Genomic DNA, 18,773 nt, shown 5'->3' on the forward strand with positions numbered 1-18,773 from the left:
ATACCAACTGAAATGAAACATATTTCAGGCTTTAAATTTAACCAGAGACAGAAATACAAACACTCAGGCATAACATTGCACTGGGGTTGTGAGAAAAAAATATTAGCTTTCACCTGATATCAATGAGGGATTTAGCCTTTCAATCAGGTCACCCACCTTTAAATGAAGAAATGGGGAACACCCAATGCTCATACCTGTAGGCCTTTGAGATACCCCCTACTTTTTTGTAAGTCAAAGGTATAATATTCTTATAAACCCCCTAGTATGTGGAATAAAGGTTGATAACATTATTTTGTATGTTAATATTTAGGTAAGAACCAAATTGAAAACTTACAGATCAGGTGGGTGTAGTTGGGACGTTTTGGCACACCAATGTATCCTTAGTCAATACCACGTCTGTGTTTATATTCCTTTATGAAAGTTGCCTGACTGAATCAGCTTTTTGAATCATGTAAAACTTTTCATGTGTTATGTATCTAGAAAATTTGAAATTAATATCGTAATTAGGAACAAGCCAACATGTTCAAAATTGTTGCTGCTGAAATTTGTGCAAAAATTGCTTTTACTTGCTTATTAATAATATTTCTTAGTTACTGTTCTCTTGCCCTATACTTGCCAATTCCCCGCACTTGCCTTATTCCCCATTTTGACAATCTGGCTCTCACCTTGATATAACCATACAAAAGATATTAGCCTTTATTCCAAATTTAGATAAGACACCAGATTAGGGTGTTTGACTCGGGTTCGGGTGCTGTGTCCTTTGGCAACACTTTATATTTGGTTTGTCCACTCCACTCAGGGGTACAATGTGGAGCTGTTAGGGGTGGTCATACTGTCACTGATGTTTTTGGAAGCCACATAGTGTGACTTATCTTAGTAGCAGCACAATAAATGTAAAGCACTACAATACATTGAAAGGCGCTATATATGGCAACATATTTGATTTTAGTCATGTTTTTGTAACATTTACAGATGCAGAAGACTTGTTTTAACATCTTGAAGAGATTAGTAGAAGCCTGGGGAGGCAAGAATGGCTTGCCTGGATTCAGTGATTTCATGTATGAATACATTGTACCTGCTTGCTTTATGGCACCTCTCAAACAGACCTTTGATTTAGGAGATGCTCAGACAGTTTTGGTAAGTCTCACTTTCATTCTGCATGTTTGATTTTAAAGCTATAATAATTACTGTCTCATTTAAGGGGGTACTACACCCCTGCCCAATTTTGTGCCTATTTTTCTCAAAAATTATAGCGCATTGGGGACAAGTAAGATATGTATATTATAGGGGCAAGGACTACAACTACTGCACTGGAAATTTTATTTCAGCAAAGACAGCAGTTGTGGAGTTACAGGCAAAAATGAGGGAAAACCAATATTTGATCTATAAATCAATAACTATAATACTTGACTTGAGTTGCTGAATTTACGATGCAGTAGTTGTAGTACTTGCCCCTATAATATACATATCTTACTTGTCACCAATGCGCTTTAATTTTTGAGAAAAATGCAAAAATAAGCACAAAATTGGCCAGGGGTGTAGTACCCCTTATATTTTGTTATTCTTAAAGTAAACCAATAAAACATTGTTAATAACTCCACAAGTAAGTTCCTCAGCATTGATTTATACAAATCCAAAATTTGGGTATGACAGTTTGGTGCTACGATTTAGAACTTCTCAAATTGACTAATCAATTCCTGCACAATATATTGTGCTGAATCATTCATGTTGGTTTAACATCATTAGTTGCTGAGAATAGTTTGGAATTAGTCAGTCAATTTGAGAAAGTGCTAAGCCGTAGCATGAAACTGTGATTGAGGTATGTAACATCAACCCAAAGTTTGATATGGGGCTCTATGGAGGATATAATGGGATAGTAATTCAAAATTGGAAGTATTTTAGTTGGAGCATTTAGTAAGTTAATTATGCATATACCCACAGTCAGGTATGTTTTAAAAAGAGCGTACATTGTTGCATTAATACATACAGCACTCCTCCTGCTGTCTACTTCCTTACAATATGTACAAAAGGTAACCTATATATTTTAATGAGAATTATGGTGCAAATTAAAATCGGAAATCAAACACAAAAGGGTCATTTATTTATTTGTAATTTTACATTTTGTAATCTTAATATATTCTGCTGAATCATTCATGTTAGTTTAACATTATAAGTCACTGAGAATAGTTGTTAAATGGAAAAAGCGAAGTCATCTTCATCTTCAATTGAAGAAGTATTTTTTAAGATGACTCACGGTAGACATGTATTGTTCAACAGGAAGTACCATATATTGACCAAGCATGAGAAAGTCAATTTCATTTGTGATAATTTTGTATAGTCTTTTTATATTTCTTATTATTTATATCAAGAATTAAAAACCGAAGCACAGGTTTTCAATTCCTAATAATGCCGTCATCAGTCAAGATATCCCTTCTATTGAACCCACTAATATTCAAAGAATTTGCCAAAATTGAGCAATTTTGTTGCAATGATGAGCACCGGAAATGAAAGTCATTGACCTCTCAGGGCATTTTGCTTGATTCATTGATTGATTTGAATTTATTTATTTGTTGTTTTGTTGTTGTTGTTGTTGTTGTTGTTGTTGTTGTTGTTGTGGTTTGTGTGTGTTTGTTTTTTTAATTTATGCAGGTTTGTGTACACTGTCCCAATTTGTCTGATATAACTGCAGTGTTGTCTGAATGCTTTCAGGGTTGAATGCACAATTGACGTGTGTCAAGTTCAACACCCACTTGATTGAGCCCATGCATAGCAATGGGATTTTGTTACTATGGAAATAAAAAATGTAATTTTTGCAGAATTTTGCTCTAAAATAATTTTGAACAAAACAATTATTATGTCTCGTAATGTCAGCTTATCACATTTTTTGACTGTCTAAAAAGTACTGGCATTTCAACAATACCATTGATATGATGGCATTTTGATTTCTTTATAAATCTTCTCCTTTCCATACTCGTACTATTTATTAAAAATTAATTTTGTCAAAAAAAAATGAATGAAGGTTTCTTTTAATGCTATGGAATTTGATTGTGTGGCATGGTGACAAAATCACTTGTAAATGCAATGTTATGTATGTGCTATTTTTATGAGAGCAAAGTGTAGAAATGATTATTTGAAACTACTGGATACCTACTTATATTTTCTTGTGGTAATAGTAACAATGGTCTAGCTGCATCCAGAATTAAGGGAAAGAAAGAGGGCTATATATTTAACAGTGGCATCTACAGGTTTTAAAAAGTGTGGAGCACAGGTCTTGATTTTTTGATTATTCTAAATTTTTGGCTCGCTTATCTTGCCGTTTCAAGTAATCCCAAATTTTCCCCTGATTGGGTGCATTTACCTCGACTGACTGATAACAGTGTTGGGGCACATGCCCCCCTTGCACACGCCACTGATAATAAACTTGTTTTGTATGAAAACTGAAATAAGACAATATATTTTGTTTTTGGTTAAATTCCTTGTGGCTGTTCAACTCATCTTGTGTGTTTGTCTTTTTTGTGCAAAATAAAAGTATTTGTTATATGAAACCATGCATAGATTACACTCCATTGAATTTTCAATCTACAACTTAAGATAGAAATGAAAGTTAATTTTGTGCAACAAATGACTCCATTTGCTTTTAAATGCTTACAAGTATGTGGACTTTCAAAAGCACTGCAAACAAGACTATAGGTAGCAGCACTTGCCAAGTGATTAAGTAATCTTTTCTTGCATCAGATCTGGTAGCCAAGATTGATGGGATCACAGCCAATGTCCAGTTCTTGGAAATGGATTAGATTGCAAAATTGTCACATGAAAGTGAACCATAGTGACAATTGCATAGTGCATACCATACATATATCATCAAACTCTATTCCCTGTGGCATTGTTTATATAATAAAAGATATAATAATAGATGAAGGGTATCTATGTGTTGTACTGCTGTGCTTTACTTTTGTTTCATCAATTCAATGCCCTGTCAAATTATATATTACAATGCAATTAAGCAAGATCTGCTGGAGGTTGCAACAGTGGATTTTGAAATACATCCAAGTATGCTTTTTCATTTCATTTCATTTCTATTGTAAACATTCTAGAAACAACCGATTCTATTGCAGAAACAACATGATGCAATTCTATCTGTAGTTTCAGCCACATTCAGGATAAAATAATAATAGTGTACCTAATGGTTTGGTTCAAATGTTTCATAAGTCAATCTTACAAAGTAACAGAGACTCCCATAAATTTATTCTATGTCCCTTTGCCAGCCAAATTTGTTGCTTTGGAAAAAGAGTTACACAAGGATTATAGGGCTGTCAATCAAATTTGGGCCTATCAGTAGGGCCTATCAATAGCAATAGGCCCTGTTAGTCAAAGCTGGTTTGCAATACAAAATATGGGAAATTATGTATTGTGGAAAAATCCAACTGAATATGGTTGATACCGGACTGTTTTGCTCGATTGCATTCATACCATATATGGTGAAGAAGATGTATTGCAAGGTACAATCAACATAAACACTTTTGTCTTCTCCAACACAATGTTGATGAGTTTATGAAGAATTGTGCAAAAGTACATACTACAACAGGAAAAGATTTCTTTTAAGAACCCATTAACATGATTAAGTCTAGAGTATATCCAATTTGTTTGTCGGAAGATATCAAAAGGGAAGTATTGTGTTGATAATGAAATGAAGTATGACAAATGCATTAAAATAAGATTTTCCAAACACAGATTTTGGTTGCCAAAGCATAGATGTAGTATCCAAGTATCGACTATTTAAAAAAACACCTACTTCTAGTGGTGCCAAAGGCAGGCAGAGTGTATGCCATATACTTTTTATGAATATTGTCATGATATTTTTGTTTGTTGAAGTAATTATATGGTTGGTTGACGAAGAAGGTCAAATATGGTAATTTTTACTTGCAGTGTGTCCCAAAATTGTATCCATCCATGTGACAGAACCCATTATAATTTGAAGTTTGACTTCACCATCAGCAATATCCTGGGAACAGATCATTAGTCTGAAAAAAGGTTTAAAGTTGGGGTTTAGGGCATTTTATGTTAGGATTAGGGATAGGTTGGGGCTAGGGGTTGCATTAGGGTTAATGATATGATTAGGTTTGAGTTAGTTAAGTGTTGGGATAGATGTATTTAGGTTTTGGGTTAAGGTTATGTTTAGGGTTAGGGTTTAGGTTATTATAGGTTAGGGTTATGTTGAAATTTAGGGCAAGGGTTATGGTTTGTAGCAAAGTTTTCTGAATAATGACCATTTGATCTATCGACCTGTAGCCAGCAATTATTAAGACCTTGTCCTTAACTTATATAACACAGGATCCATCTATGCTATTTAAACTTATGTGTGTAAATGTAATACTGATATTGAACTTTCTTTGAAAACATTGTTTTGTAATAAATGTAAAAATTTTGAAACACCCTGTGTAACCTTAACAGAAGCAAACTCTTTTCAATATGTTTATAATTTTGTTGAAAATGTCAAAGTGTATAAATAGCATTGCACATTTGATCGTAGTCATTCAATACTTCTCGGAAGCAGTTTGAACGTCATCCCGTGACCCGTGTACTCAGAGTCTGAAATACAGATGGGGATAAAATCATACAAATGTTACCAGTGACATCTCATATCCTGGTTTGATGTGAAGAATCTGGGCTTTGGACCGTGGTGCAATTTATCATTGATGACTTATTATCTTGTATACATTTAACACTTTACCAAATAGCTCTGCAGATAGCTGATATGTGACACGATCAAGGGAAATGAGTCGGATGTCGCTAATATTGATTTTGAGATATTGGCAAAGAAAGTGTTAAAATTCTTTTGTTGTATGGGCGTAGCCATAGGCGGAGAAACCATACTTTAATTTTGTTTTGCAACATTTGTTACATACGTTTAAGGGGTTATCTAGCCACTGTGTAGATTGAAAGTTTCAGGGTATATAGTATGTAAGCGAATGAAGAAGTAGATAGATTTTCTATAATAATATGTGTTCAGGAGAGGAGATATTTAACAAAAACAAAAACACCCAAGTCCGTCAAATGCACGAATAAGAATACGTGTATAAGATAGGCCTATGCACCATTGTGCATGATTGTGGAATTGCCGCAGCTGATTAGAGTCGTTCATTTAAATGCGGTACCTGATTAGAGTCGTTCATTTCGTGCAGTAAATAGCGGGCAATGGGTGTATTTTTTGTTTGCTTTTGTGTTGCTTTTTGGAAACGCTCATTTGATTGCACAGACCTAGTCTCCTACACATCCAATTTATGTCGGGCGATCCGAACAAACATCGTGATGGCCACATACAGTCTGGCCCGAGGCACAGACTATCAAGTGTTTGTTTAGCAGTGACCTTCAATAAAATCGATACTGTAGTACAAACATGCTATATACAGGGTGTCCCTGAAAGAACTGTATCGTCGGAAACTTAATTGTTTGGGTATCTTAACGACACAACAAAACAAAACTAAATACTTGGTGCGGTTGAGAAATAAATCGGCTATCACATACTTTTGACAATTTGACAAAAAGACGAAATATTAAGATTAGAAATTTAATAAGATGGCATAATCACTGCGCATCATAATTTTTACTTCATTTACTGTATAAAACATACATCTTTTGATTCATTATGACACCAGATTTTTTTTCTTTTTTTAGTAACAAAAATCCTTCCAAACTTTACATAGAGCCACAAATTTACAAGACAAATTTTTTTATTTTGGCATAACAATTTAGGGAATTTTATTTTTGTTTGTTAACGTTTGTTTTAATCGCAATCACTTTCGGGCACACTCTTTCCAACGAAAAATGAAAACTTTAATTTCAACATTTAATTTTGAGCATGGAGAAAGGAAATCATAGCTTCCCTCCCGTTCCTCCCCATTTCCCCTTCTGTTTTTCTTCTCTTTTTTTCATTTTGCTTTTCACCTTTCCACATTTTTTCTTCTCAGACAACCCTTGTTTACCAAAAGTGATACATTTTATTTAATTTATGACGACACAGCTTTCTGTCATCCCTGTCTAGCCCCGCTCCAAAGGTCTGACCTGGTTGGTTAAACCGGCGCAGGCCAGATGTCAGAACTGCAAATAAAATGCAGCAAGGTAGAGTTTGTAATATCGTGCACATAGCTTCCTATACCTTGCTGTGTATAGTGAACAGAGCACGTGTATTTTGCTCACCGGCAATTGATACAAACCGAAGGTGTCAATAAATGGGACAGTATGAATGGATCATTGTCGAAGTTTAGGCCCGGTAGTTTATGTTGTGATGAAGTTTGGATGTCAACATGTGCGATGATGCCATAGGGTCTACAGGGATTTTAACAACATGATGTATCGCCTAAACTTGGTCAGTTGTATTTTGTAGTTGATGTTCTTACAGAGCTGAATAGATTTGAGGGGTCATCCAAGGTCACACAGAGTTCATCTGAGGTCAAATTACTAAAACTGTCATATGGGCACGCGAAACTTGGTGGGTATAGTCAACACTTAGAGTCAATTTTGGAAGGTCATTTCGGGGTCATCCGAGGTCACCCAGGGGCATCTGAGGTCAAATTACTAAAACTGTTATATGGGCACGAAACTTGGTGGGTATATTCAACATTTAGAGTCAAGTTATTGGAAGGTCATTTCGGTGTCATCCGAAGTCACCCAGGGGTCACCTGAGGTCAAATTAAAAACTGTCATAACAGCATGAAATTTGGTGAGTACAGGCAACATTAAGAGACAAATTTTTGGAAGGTCATTTTGGGGGTAATCCAAGGTCACTCATGGGTCATCTGAGGTCAATTTACTAAAATCTGTCGTATGGGCATGAAACTTGGTGGGTATAGTCAACATTGCTAGAAAACTGTCTAAACATACAAAATCTTCCAACACACGGCTCGGGTTGTTTTGGTAAAGCAATACCAACACCTGTTGTGAACTCGACACCACAAGGGCATTTTCCATATCCCAACCCGTGCTCTACTGGGAACATTGCTAGAAAACTGTCTAAACATACAAAATCTTCCAACACACGGCTCGGGTTGTTTTGGTAAAGCAATACCGACACCTGTTGTGAACTCGACACCACGAGGGGATTTTCCATATCCCAACCCGTGCTCTACTGGGCATCTTGTAAAACATAAACATTACACAACTGTGCGGCCTATTACATTTCCATATTATTTCCTTCTTTGATCACCCCACACTCCCCATCCACCATCCAGGCTTCGCCCATACAGGGTTCTGAAAAGAAACTCACATTTAAACACAACCACTACCATACCATCACCCAACAACCTTACACACCAACCACGTATGCCGAAAACCGCGCAACCCGAGAACCGCTCTAGTTTTATATTGTTTTCAGCGATTGATAAATTGATGTAACTTTACAAAGAAATGTCGTATCAACATGGGGTTTTCAGTTTCAGAAAGCTCTAAATGTCCTCTTTAGAAACATATGTAAAACTCATTTTCGACCGGGGTCGACATGTGACTCATTCCCTTTGATCACGTCACATATGTTTTGTGATGGATTAATTCAGGGATGTGACATAATCACGTTCACTTATCCCCCCATAAATTATTCTGAAAGTTCGATGTCATTTAATCTTTGTTTTTATCATAGCTATGATTAAAAGGAAAACAAAAACATATATATACCGCCAAATATGGGTAACCGCCTAGTGTACAATAATCTTGAGAATTATACATTATACTCCTTTTGCTGCAAAAGGAGTATAATGTATTTAAAAAAATTAAAATATTCTGCGAAATGAATAATTATTCATTTCGCAGAATATTTTGCGCAACAAAAGCACCTGGTGATTTACTTCCTGTCACATTGTTGTGCCATTTATGAAGCGAGCGCTGTGTTCATTGTTCATGTGTTTGCAACTGGTGCTTAATATCAAGGAAATGGGGAAAGATTTCGCAAAACTGGGAAAGTTGACTGACGTTATTCTTTTAATGACACAAAGAAAATTTCCATAAGATAAGTGTTTTGCCCAATATGAATAAGTACATATTCATCTTCGTCATTTCTTAGAACTAGAGAATAAAAATGTTCTTGGAAATGTAAAATAAATGATGGTAATTGTTGATCTCACACTGGTGTAGTCTTTGTCAAAGACCTTTCTGATCCATACCGTACATAGCATGCCGAGGCACAAAAAGCTGTTACCCACTTTGGTTTCCATGAATGTGTGGTACCCAGTAGTTTCTCTTCCTATGGACAGACTACTACACATAGTAGTGAAGACAAAGAAAAACAAAACTTTTCCTGATTTTGGGCATCAGTTAATTTTATGTGTGCTATATATTGTTATCTACCATATTCATCAGTGCAATAATACCTGCTACAAAATATATCACTGTGTTAAGGTGGACAAGTGTGATAGAGTGGGTTCTTAAATTTTTTTTTTGATACATACAATTTGTTCATGTACCAAAACCAAAAATGGGGTAATAGGAATCTGAATTCAAGAAAAGGCAATATGCTTTGGAACTATTTTCCTCATAAATTACACAGGCTCTGGATAAAGTAGATGTGACCTTAGTATAACCTACTTAAAATGATTTTCTTAGGAGGAAATGTGGTTGGGAAAATCCCAAAATGGGATCATTGAATAAAAGATGAATGATCAGGCCACTTCCATTTCTTTATTTATCAAAGTCAATCAAAGTTACCCACTCAACCAGTTTATGTCTGGTAAACTTTTGATGAACTCAATTTTTAAATCCGTACTTCCTTTCTTTGTTGTATTAAAATGCAATTAAAATGTGCATTTTGCGTGTTGAAGTCATATTTGGCCATTTTTTATTTTCTGGGTCTTTTGGGGGGAAAAATGTACATCTTCAATATAAAAGGTCAAAATATTCAAATGATGCACAGCTTTTCCTACCAGCTACATACTTTTACCACAAGTAATGTTAAATATCAAAAATATCAATTTTCAATAATTTGCTATAAAATTTGTATTATATCGCAAATTTCAAAAATCCAAATTATTTGATATCAGAAGGACATTCCTCGTATTCAGAATGTAATTTGGTGTATCTGGTGTGCTCTCAAGTCCCACATAAAATACTGCAAACATTGCTATCCGATTCCTTAAGGGGTACTACACCCCTCAAAAAATGTGTGTCTATTTTTGCATTTTTCGCAAAAACTAATAACACAGTGGTAGCAAAAGTTATGTATATTATAGGGGCAAGGAATTCAATTACTACACTGGAATTTCAGTGACCCAAAGACAAGCGGTTCGTTATTTATGATAAGAAATAAGGTACCGCTAGGATGTACCTCATTTCCTATCATATATACTGAACCGCTTGTCTTGAGTCGCTGAAATTTCAGTGTAGTAATTGGGATTCCTTGCCCCAATAATATACATAACTTTTGTTACCAGTGTGTTATTGGTTTTTGGGAAATATGCAAAAATGGTCACTAATTTACCATAGGGGTGTAGTACCCCCTTAAGGGAACTGGAATGAGCATTTCAACAGTATTTTTTGTGGGACATGAGAGCACATCAGACCTATCGAATTGCATTCTGAATACGAAGAATGTCTTTCTGGTATCAAATAATTTTCATTTTATGAAATTCACGATATAATACAAATTTTATGACAAATTATTAAAATTTGATATTTTTAACATTTTTGAGATATAACAGTCCTCGAAGTAAATTTTATAAATTTAATGATATAGTCTTAAAGTGTGTATAGCTGGGAGGAAAAGCCGATGATCAATTGAAAATTTTGACCTTTCATATTGAAGATAAGGATTTTCCCCAAAAAAGACCTAATTTTTTTTGGTGTTTTGGGGAAAAAAATCCATATCTTCAATAAGAATGGTAAAATTTTTCAATTGATCGTCAGCTTTTCATCCCACCTACATACACTTCAAATATAAATCATCAGATTTATAAAGTTTACTTCGAGTACTGTTAAATATCAAAAATATCAATTTTTAATGATTTGCCATAAAATGTGTATTACCTTGCGAATTTCAAAAAATCAAAATTATTTGATATCAGAAAGACATTCTTCGTATTCAGAATGCAATTCGATATGTCTGATGTGCTCTAATGTCCCACAATAAATACTGTCCCAACGTTCATACCCCTTCCCTTAAGATTCTGAATGTTTAGACTTGTGTCAAGGTTTTTTTATTATAATTTGGTGGCTGCAATTGTAACAAAATATGCAAAATTGCATGTTTTGCCCCTCCCCCCCCCCAAAAAAAAAAAAGCCAAATATTAAAATATAAACTTAAGGATTGGGCTAATTAATGTAAGTTTCATTTAGCAAAATGGGATATATTTTTTGAATCCCCACAAAATAAGAGCTGTTTTTTCTGCAAATGGGAGTAGGGCCCATTTAAAATGGAAAGTAGCCACTTCATAGGGAAAGTAGCATTAAAGGTTACAGATGTTTGTTTGTATGTTTGTTCCCCTTACACATTCCACCTTGATCTACAGCCTGCTTTATTTTCAAGGATGTATTTAAGTTTCCAAGAAATTTCCTGGTTTCAAACATAAATTATTGAACCAGGAATTGTGGCAAAATGTCAAATTGAAAGAAATTATGCCAGATTTTTACAGCTTTGGAGCATGAAAAGCTATAATTTTACAATTTCAAAACCTCTTTATGTTGTAGAATTGCCTATTTGAAGAATTGTTCACTTCACTGGAAATGAATAAAACATGGGGCTACTTTGTAAGTAAGGGCTATAAATGCCCCCAAAAGACCTGTATAATATATGTGTTAAATTGGATATGCCTCATACATGATTGGCCCATTTTGAGCCTTTGGAAAATTAGCTTGCTAAGGGAAAAAGAAGATGCTATAGATGCAAAACAATCAATCACTTTTAATCATGTTAATTACTAGTATTGTGAGACATTGAAATATATGTAAGGATTCCCCCAACCTAATGGTGATATACATTTGATGTTTTAGATTGGAATGTTAAATTCCTAAACATTGATGTGATTATTATACACTTGTGATCAGTTCTACTAGGTGAGACCTATTTTGTTGTGTTTTTTTTGCAGGCATTGGGTGAAGACTCGAGTTTACTGAGAACTATTTATTCCAAAGAGGAGCAAAACCTGACATCTTTCTTACAGCAGAAGTACTTCCCATCCCTGCCATTGGGAGCAGAACCAGCTCAGGTGAGTAGTGAGTACCAGGCAATTATATCTGAGCATCTTCAAAAGCTGTGATGGTGAAAGACCATTCAAGAATAAATTATGCAAATGTCACAGGTTACGTCTTAGTAATTTGCTATAACTCAGTTTAAATTTTAAAGAAAGCAACCACCTGGTTCTCCATTTGTAACATGATTGTTATCTCAACAGTAGAAGCCAGTTTCATCACCTACTTGGGAGACACACTTTTACTTGATGGAAACGCTATTTTAGACTTGTGGGGAAATTCCACTTTTAATAGTAGACAATATATGTGTGCCAAACAGCGCAGCAGGAGACCTGTAAAAATGTGTAACTTTTTTCATCATGCAAGTAAATATTTTGATAACAGTAGTTTATGTAGAATCATTTGTAAAAATGCATGATTTTTTAAAGTATTCAATTTCTCTCCAAGCCATTTATTTTATGCACACATTTAATGTAGATAACTAAAAAGAAATAGTGTGAATTGTGAATTTTTCTTAGTAGCATTAGCCTAGCTTCAATATAATGTGTGCACAGAGAGGAGGATATATAAATCTGTACAGCGGCATACAGGTCTCTGTGTGGAAGCAGAAAATTCTGGTTCACAGCGATAAAATGGACTGTGAGGGGAATTCCTAACATCTAAATTTAAAAGCAATATATATTACCCACCCACTTGTCGCGGATATGAAACTGGAATATAAACACCGAACATGCAAATATTGCGCAATGCATAAACAATGATGCAAGAGAAATTTCCCACTCGTTAGCAGCGTTTCGATTTCTAATCGTAGATTCGCTGAAAATTTAAAAACTTAAAGTAACAAATCATTCACAAACAATAAAGAATTAAATGATGAGGAGAAACTACATTTAAATAGTAAAGTGATTTATGACAATGATGTTTTTTAAAGCAAAATCTTCATAAATATATGAATATTTTGATGTATTAATATTTAAATCTGTGCACTATATTTGTATCATGGAAAATGTTCACATGCTCTGCAATTAGATCGTGTATGGTGCGAGGTTTATAGTACATTTTGTATATTGTGATCTTTAATAATAATTAACTCTTTGATGTACACAATTGCCTGGGAATCCCAGGGTTTGTTATTTGATTTACATTCATTAATAATCCTAATCTTAATTGACCAGTGGTTGTAAACAATGGTGTGGGAATCCCCAGTTCCCAGGACAGCTTTTGGGGATTCCCATTTTATGTCCAGGGCAGCTAGCTGCTACATTATAGATTACTGCATTCTGCAGTGAATGCCCATTCACCCATACATTAGTTTATGCATTTTCAAAACGATTTGTACTTACTCAAGGTACTACATGTATGTAGTTCTATATTTTTATATGTTCAATGTGTCGGACTTTATTCTCTCAACATAAACATCTGTTGTGTAGTGTGTACTTGCCTTGGTCTGTGATGTAAGGAGGGTTCATTCACTGAGAAATAATATTATCTTGCCAACTTTTGTTAACCTGAAATTAGTGAAAAACAAATCCATACGTAGATGCTTTCCCCAAAGTTGATAGGGAGAAAATGAGGTACATACTAGAAAGGGAATTACTATTGAAAAAAGTCCCCACCATTCCAAATTTACCATAGTTGGAGGAAAAGAGTATAGCTGCAGAATTGATTCCAATACTTGTATAATGCTGACAATAAAGAAAACCGATTTTTAAACAGTTATTGAAGGTTTTGGTCAGCCAGTTGTGGAATGAATCACAGATTTATATTTCACAATTTTGTGGTCTTAATTAGAATTTATTGTGGCTACTTTCATTGTATTTTAAAGAAACAGTGTAGAGAATAGGCAATATAAATTTTGGCAATATCAAGATTTAAGGGGGTACTACACCCATGTGATAAATGTGTGTCTATTTTTGCATATTTTCTCAAAAAATAATAACACACTGGTAACAAAAGTTACGTATATTATTGGGGCAAGGGATCCAATTACTACACTGAAATTTCAGTGACTCAAGACAAGCGGTTCAGTATACATAATAGGAAACGAGGTACATCCTAGCTGTACCTTATTTCTTATCATTTGTCTTGGGTCACTGAAATTCCACTGTAGTAATTGGATTCCTTGCCCCTATAATATACATAACTTTTGTTACCACTGTGTTAATAGTTTTGAGAAAAATGCAAAAATAACACAAATTTCGAGGGTGTAATACCCCTTAAAATCATATGATTAGGTATTTGCATACAAAGGTATTAAAGTTGGCAAACTTACATATTGGTAGAACCTTATCTGTATTGTATGTAAAATATCAGGGGATTTTGTCATCGCAGTTGGAATAGTGCCATTTGTTGTTGTTTTTTTCCAATTTAAATAAATCACAAAAGAATTCTGTTGTTTTTGTTTGCAGAACAATAAATGGGTTTTGTTTATTCATTCATTTTCGCTGAATTTTTGTGCAATAAATGTATGATTTAAGTCATTGATAATTGTTCAAAAACATGTCTGGGAAAATTCATGGAAGCCTAACAAAATTGGAGTGGTCACCGCAGAGGTGGAGCCAGCTAGGGACTTCAACTGGCTACATGCCTGTACTCCCTATTCCAGAAAAATACAGCACACATTTATTGGATTAAAAAAAATATCCTGTTTTGCCAAATAAAAACATAGCTAAGTCCCCCTTTAGTTAGTTCTTACTGGCAAGGAAAGTCAAATTTTAATATATTGGTCAATTTTGGGAATTAAAGGTTCAAAAACATGCATTTTTAGGGCATTTTGTAAAGCTGTGACATACAAGCTCAAAGACTTCTACAAAGACTAAAAATTATTTCAAGTTATGCATTCTAATTTTGGATAATACATATGCTAATCTTTTACATTTTAAGGGTGAGTTAGCGCAGCGGTAGTTCCCTCACTTTGCACCACTGAGGTCCCGGGTTCAAGCCCCGGCGCGGCCCAAGGACTCATGTGCACTTGGTTTATCCCGATTCCATGCTCGGTCTCGCAGGTTTTCTCCAGGATCTCCGGTTTCCTCCTGTTTCGCAAAAATCGGTGATTAGTTGTTTGGTTATCAAAAACTTCCTTCACCCAATGGAATTTGGGGAGCTGCACAGATTAATTGGTGGATGTTACAATCTAAATGCGGATAGGTGTTTTATTTATTTATTTAAAATTATGAGCTCTTTGCCTATACTCTAGATTTTGAATGCTTCAACTTCTGCTATGTCTTAGAATTTTGTGACTACAATTGTAAGAAAACATGCAAACCTAATAATATTATAAAGGTCTGAATACAATGACAGACATAACAATGATAATTCCATTTGTTTACAAATATTGGACCACTTGTTCTGTGAATTCGCCAAAGCGCATCTAAATGTCAATATATGTTCGATAATCAATAATTGAAATATGGCTTAAATTATATGTCTTAAGTTATATGTCGATAATACAATTATTGTATCTGGTAATGAACAAGATCTTCAAAATGCACTCAATTCTCTTTATTGATGATGATTCAGATGATGATGCATGATCAATGATTTTCTAAACTTGAAAGTTTTAAAGCATGCTTTTTAACATAAGAAGTAACAAAACCCAATGTTTCCAGAAATATATCAATTTGTTTGGTCTACATACATCGTAATTTTTGTAAAGGTCAAAGGTCACATACAAGGTCAAAGGTCGACTGAGGTCACCAAATCTTTTAATAATCAATTTTTAACTGTGCATCACATATCCGAAAATCAGCTTGATCAGTCATGTAATTAAGGAAATATGACCACTTTAAGATGGCCGCTTTCCATGTAAAGTATAGCAAAGTAGCACTTTCAATGAGTGATAACTCTTAAAGGAAGCATCTTTCTGTATTGATTTATTACTTTGATGGAATGGTTCTTTGGTATTGCCAAATTTGATTGCAAATTCGTAAGGTGGGCCCCTGGACCCCGGCTGTTACGTGCTCGGTCGCACAAGTGCTCCCTCGCAATTTTGGGGTTCTTGGGGTTGGCAGGTATTCAAAAGGTACATATTTAAAAAATACGGTTTTAGGGTGCAAAATACGGATTTTTGTTCTTCTGAGTACAGAAATCTGGATTTCAAAGTTGGCATGTCTGTCTTTACAGTTATTGTCAAACATGGAATCTTGGTGTTAACCCAAGCAAAACAAAAGTTGTAAGATTTTCTTGTGGGAAGATCAGAAGAAAACCATTATTCCACTATGGTAATGAGAACCTAATTGTGTGCAATGATAATAATTATCTCGGGGTAGTTTTTAATTGTAATGGAAAGTTTAAAAAAGTGTTAACAAAAGAAGTCAGCCAGGCAAGACAATGCTATGTTTGCATTATTGACCAAGTCAGTCAGACTTCACTTACCAATTGATATCTCTTGCAAACTGTTTGACTCACTGGTCTTAACAATATTTCTCTATGAAAGCGAAATTTGGGGTGTGGAAAATATTAACCAAATTGAGAAGTTAGCGGTAGTTGTAACTTTTGATCAAAAGACTAGGTTGGAGATGAATACCATTATCTCTTTATCTGCAGTTTCTTTAAAAAATGATAGAGAAAAGTATATCAGTAAACATTACTACAAAAATCCAAATACTTTGAAAATGAACAAACTTAATTCTACAAACAATAAAGAGCTCAAAAATTTATACAAACTCATCAACATTGTCATTAAAAAGTTGTTTATGTGTTGTCATTTGACGGACGCCATACCATAGCATGAATGCAACCCAAACTCATGAATTTATTGATCAAAAATATAAAGGCGCCCTTTTTATTTAAAATTGTTGAAAAATCGCAATAATGAATTTAAATGACTTCCCAACAAGTGCAGGTGACAGGAAACTCTGAATCAAGTGCCAAAGATCTAATAGGGCAATGGTTACAATGTAGTGTTAGACAGGGTTAGTGTACTCATAAATTGGTTTGGAAATGTAGGGCAATCAAGTGTACATTCTGGATGAACTGCAAATACAGTTTTATTGTACTCAAATGACACATTTTGTGTGCTTTATTGGTTTTAATTTTCATAATACAAGTTACAACACGAATCTGTTACCTTTTTTGTTTGTTTGTGTCATTTCAGGCATTTTGCAGGGCTATCCAAGATATGGACAACAAGACATTCAAAAATTATTTCAAAGTAAGTAGACATGAATTTTGTGTCTAAGCTAATGAAGAATGAGTGCCCCGCCCAGTGTATATATTCAATCGGAGATGATTCTTTGGATTGTTTGCTTTGGTAGAACTATTGTTGCAAGCCATGAAAGGAAAGTATTTTGTTTAAATTTGAGGGTTTTTTTCTGAAACTCAAGTTGCAAAGATGACATAGTAATGGCAATTAAGAGACCCTACTGACCTTTTGCCTGGAAATCATAGTTTTTTGGTTAACCTTTGTTTATTTATAGGATATGAAATCAACACTACACAGGTAGGAATAAACACAACTCAACATTAACAATGCTTTTTTGTGTGACTTTTTACTTAACTTTGTTGATGCTAGTTTTAGCAAGTTTCATATAACATAATGTTACCTTTGTATTTGGTAAATATACACGGAGTGATAAATGTAACAATGTTTTCTTTCTTAAAAATACTTTCAGTTCTACTAAATGTTATTAATAATGTATGTCTCATGCTTGTTCTTACTTATACATGTAGGGCCTATAACTTTTTTCTCTTGAAACAGATTCAACTTGTTGCTAATGTTGTGGTCAAATAAATAAACATTGTGGTGGTTTATATTAAATAGCGCAATATGTCACGTCTCAGCAAGAACATTAAAGACCTCTCTGTACATGTGAAATAGCATACTGGTATTCAGATGATGATTAATTTCCATATTTTTCTCTCCATTTCTCTCTCTTTGCAGATGTTTGTAGACTCGGCAAAGAAAACGTGACAACAAATGAGCTTGGAACTGTTTCCAAGCCTCTGTATAAAGTTTAATTATAGTTATAATTTGTATTTAATGTTAAATTCCTTTAAAATGGAATTCTCAGTGTAAAAATGTGATTAGATATTGGTTCTATGACACCAATGATGAGAAGTTTTGCTGAACTTGCAGGTATAATAAAAACATTGTGTGCCAAGTACGCCCTGTTCATTTTCTTCATGTATGTTTGTATGTTTCCCTAACTGCTATTCCATTCTTAATATTTTAAGCAGTTGTTATTTTTAGAGGTGTCTTATATCTTATTTTCAAAGCAAAATGTGTACCTATTAATGAACCATTTATTTAAATTTTGACATTATCAGCCGATGGACGTAAACAGTCACCTTGTAATAATCTGGTGAAGGTCATTTCTTGGTTTCTGAGAATTATGTCCTAACTTTATTTTGTGACTTATCCAAAAGAGCAAGTTCAGTTCAAGGGCTTTCCTGTTGGGCAATTATGTCCTTCACTGAATTTGTAATTTGGAAAGAGGTGGTAAAAAATCCTTCTTTTGGCAACAAAAATTATGAAACAGTTTGAAAGTGAAATGAGGTTGCAGCAGAGGTGAAGGTAATGTCTTTGTTTTCTGTCAGTTATGTCCTAATTTAATCTTGTGACTCCAACAAAAGCAGGTCCAAGAGATTTCTTGTTGGGAAATTTG

At 34.4% G+C, this 18,773-nt stretch overlaps 1 protein-coding gene across 1 annotated transcript in view; it reads left to right on the plus strand.

Moving 5' to 3' along the window:
* LOC140148208 (exportin-T-like) overlaps nt 1-18,407 on the plus strand; it is a 91,416-nt gene extending 73,009 nt beyond the window's left edge. Inside the window, exons 19-22 of the mRNA XM_072170069.1 lie at nt 973-1,137; nt 12,066-12,185; nt 17,264-17,320; nt 18,050-18,407. Of these exons, the coding sequence (XP_072026170.1) occupies nt 973-1,137; nt 12,066-12,185; nt 17,264-17,320; nt 18,050-18,079 (372 nt within the window). The 3' untranslated portion in view covers nt 18,080-18,407. The remainder of the gene's footprint in view (nt 1-972; nt 1,138-12,065; nt 12,186-17,263; nt 17,321-18,049) is intronic.
* The last annotated feature ends 366 nt before the right edge of the window (nt 18,408-18,773 follow it).

The sequence above is a fragment of the Amphiura filiformis genome, chromosome 3 (assembly GCF_039555335.1).
Source record: "Amphiura filiformis chromosome 3, Afil_fr2py, whole genome shotgun sequence".
Classification (NCBI taxonomy): Eukaryota; Metazoa; Echinodermata; class Ophiuroidea; order Amphilepidida; family Amphiuridae; genus Amphiura; species Amphiura filiformis.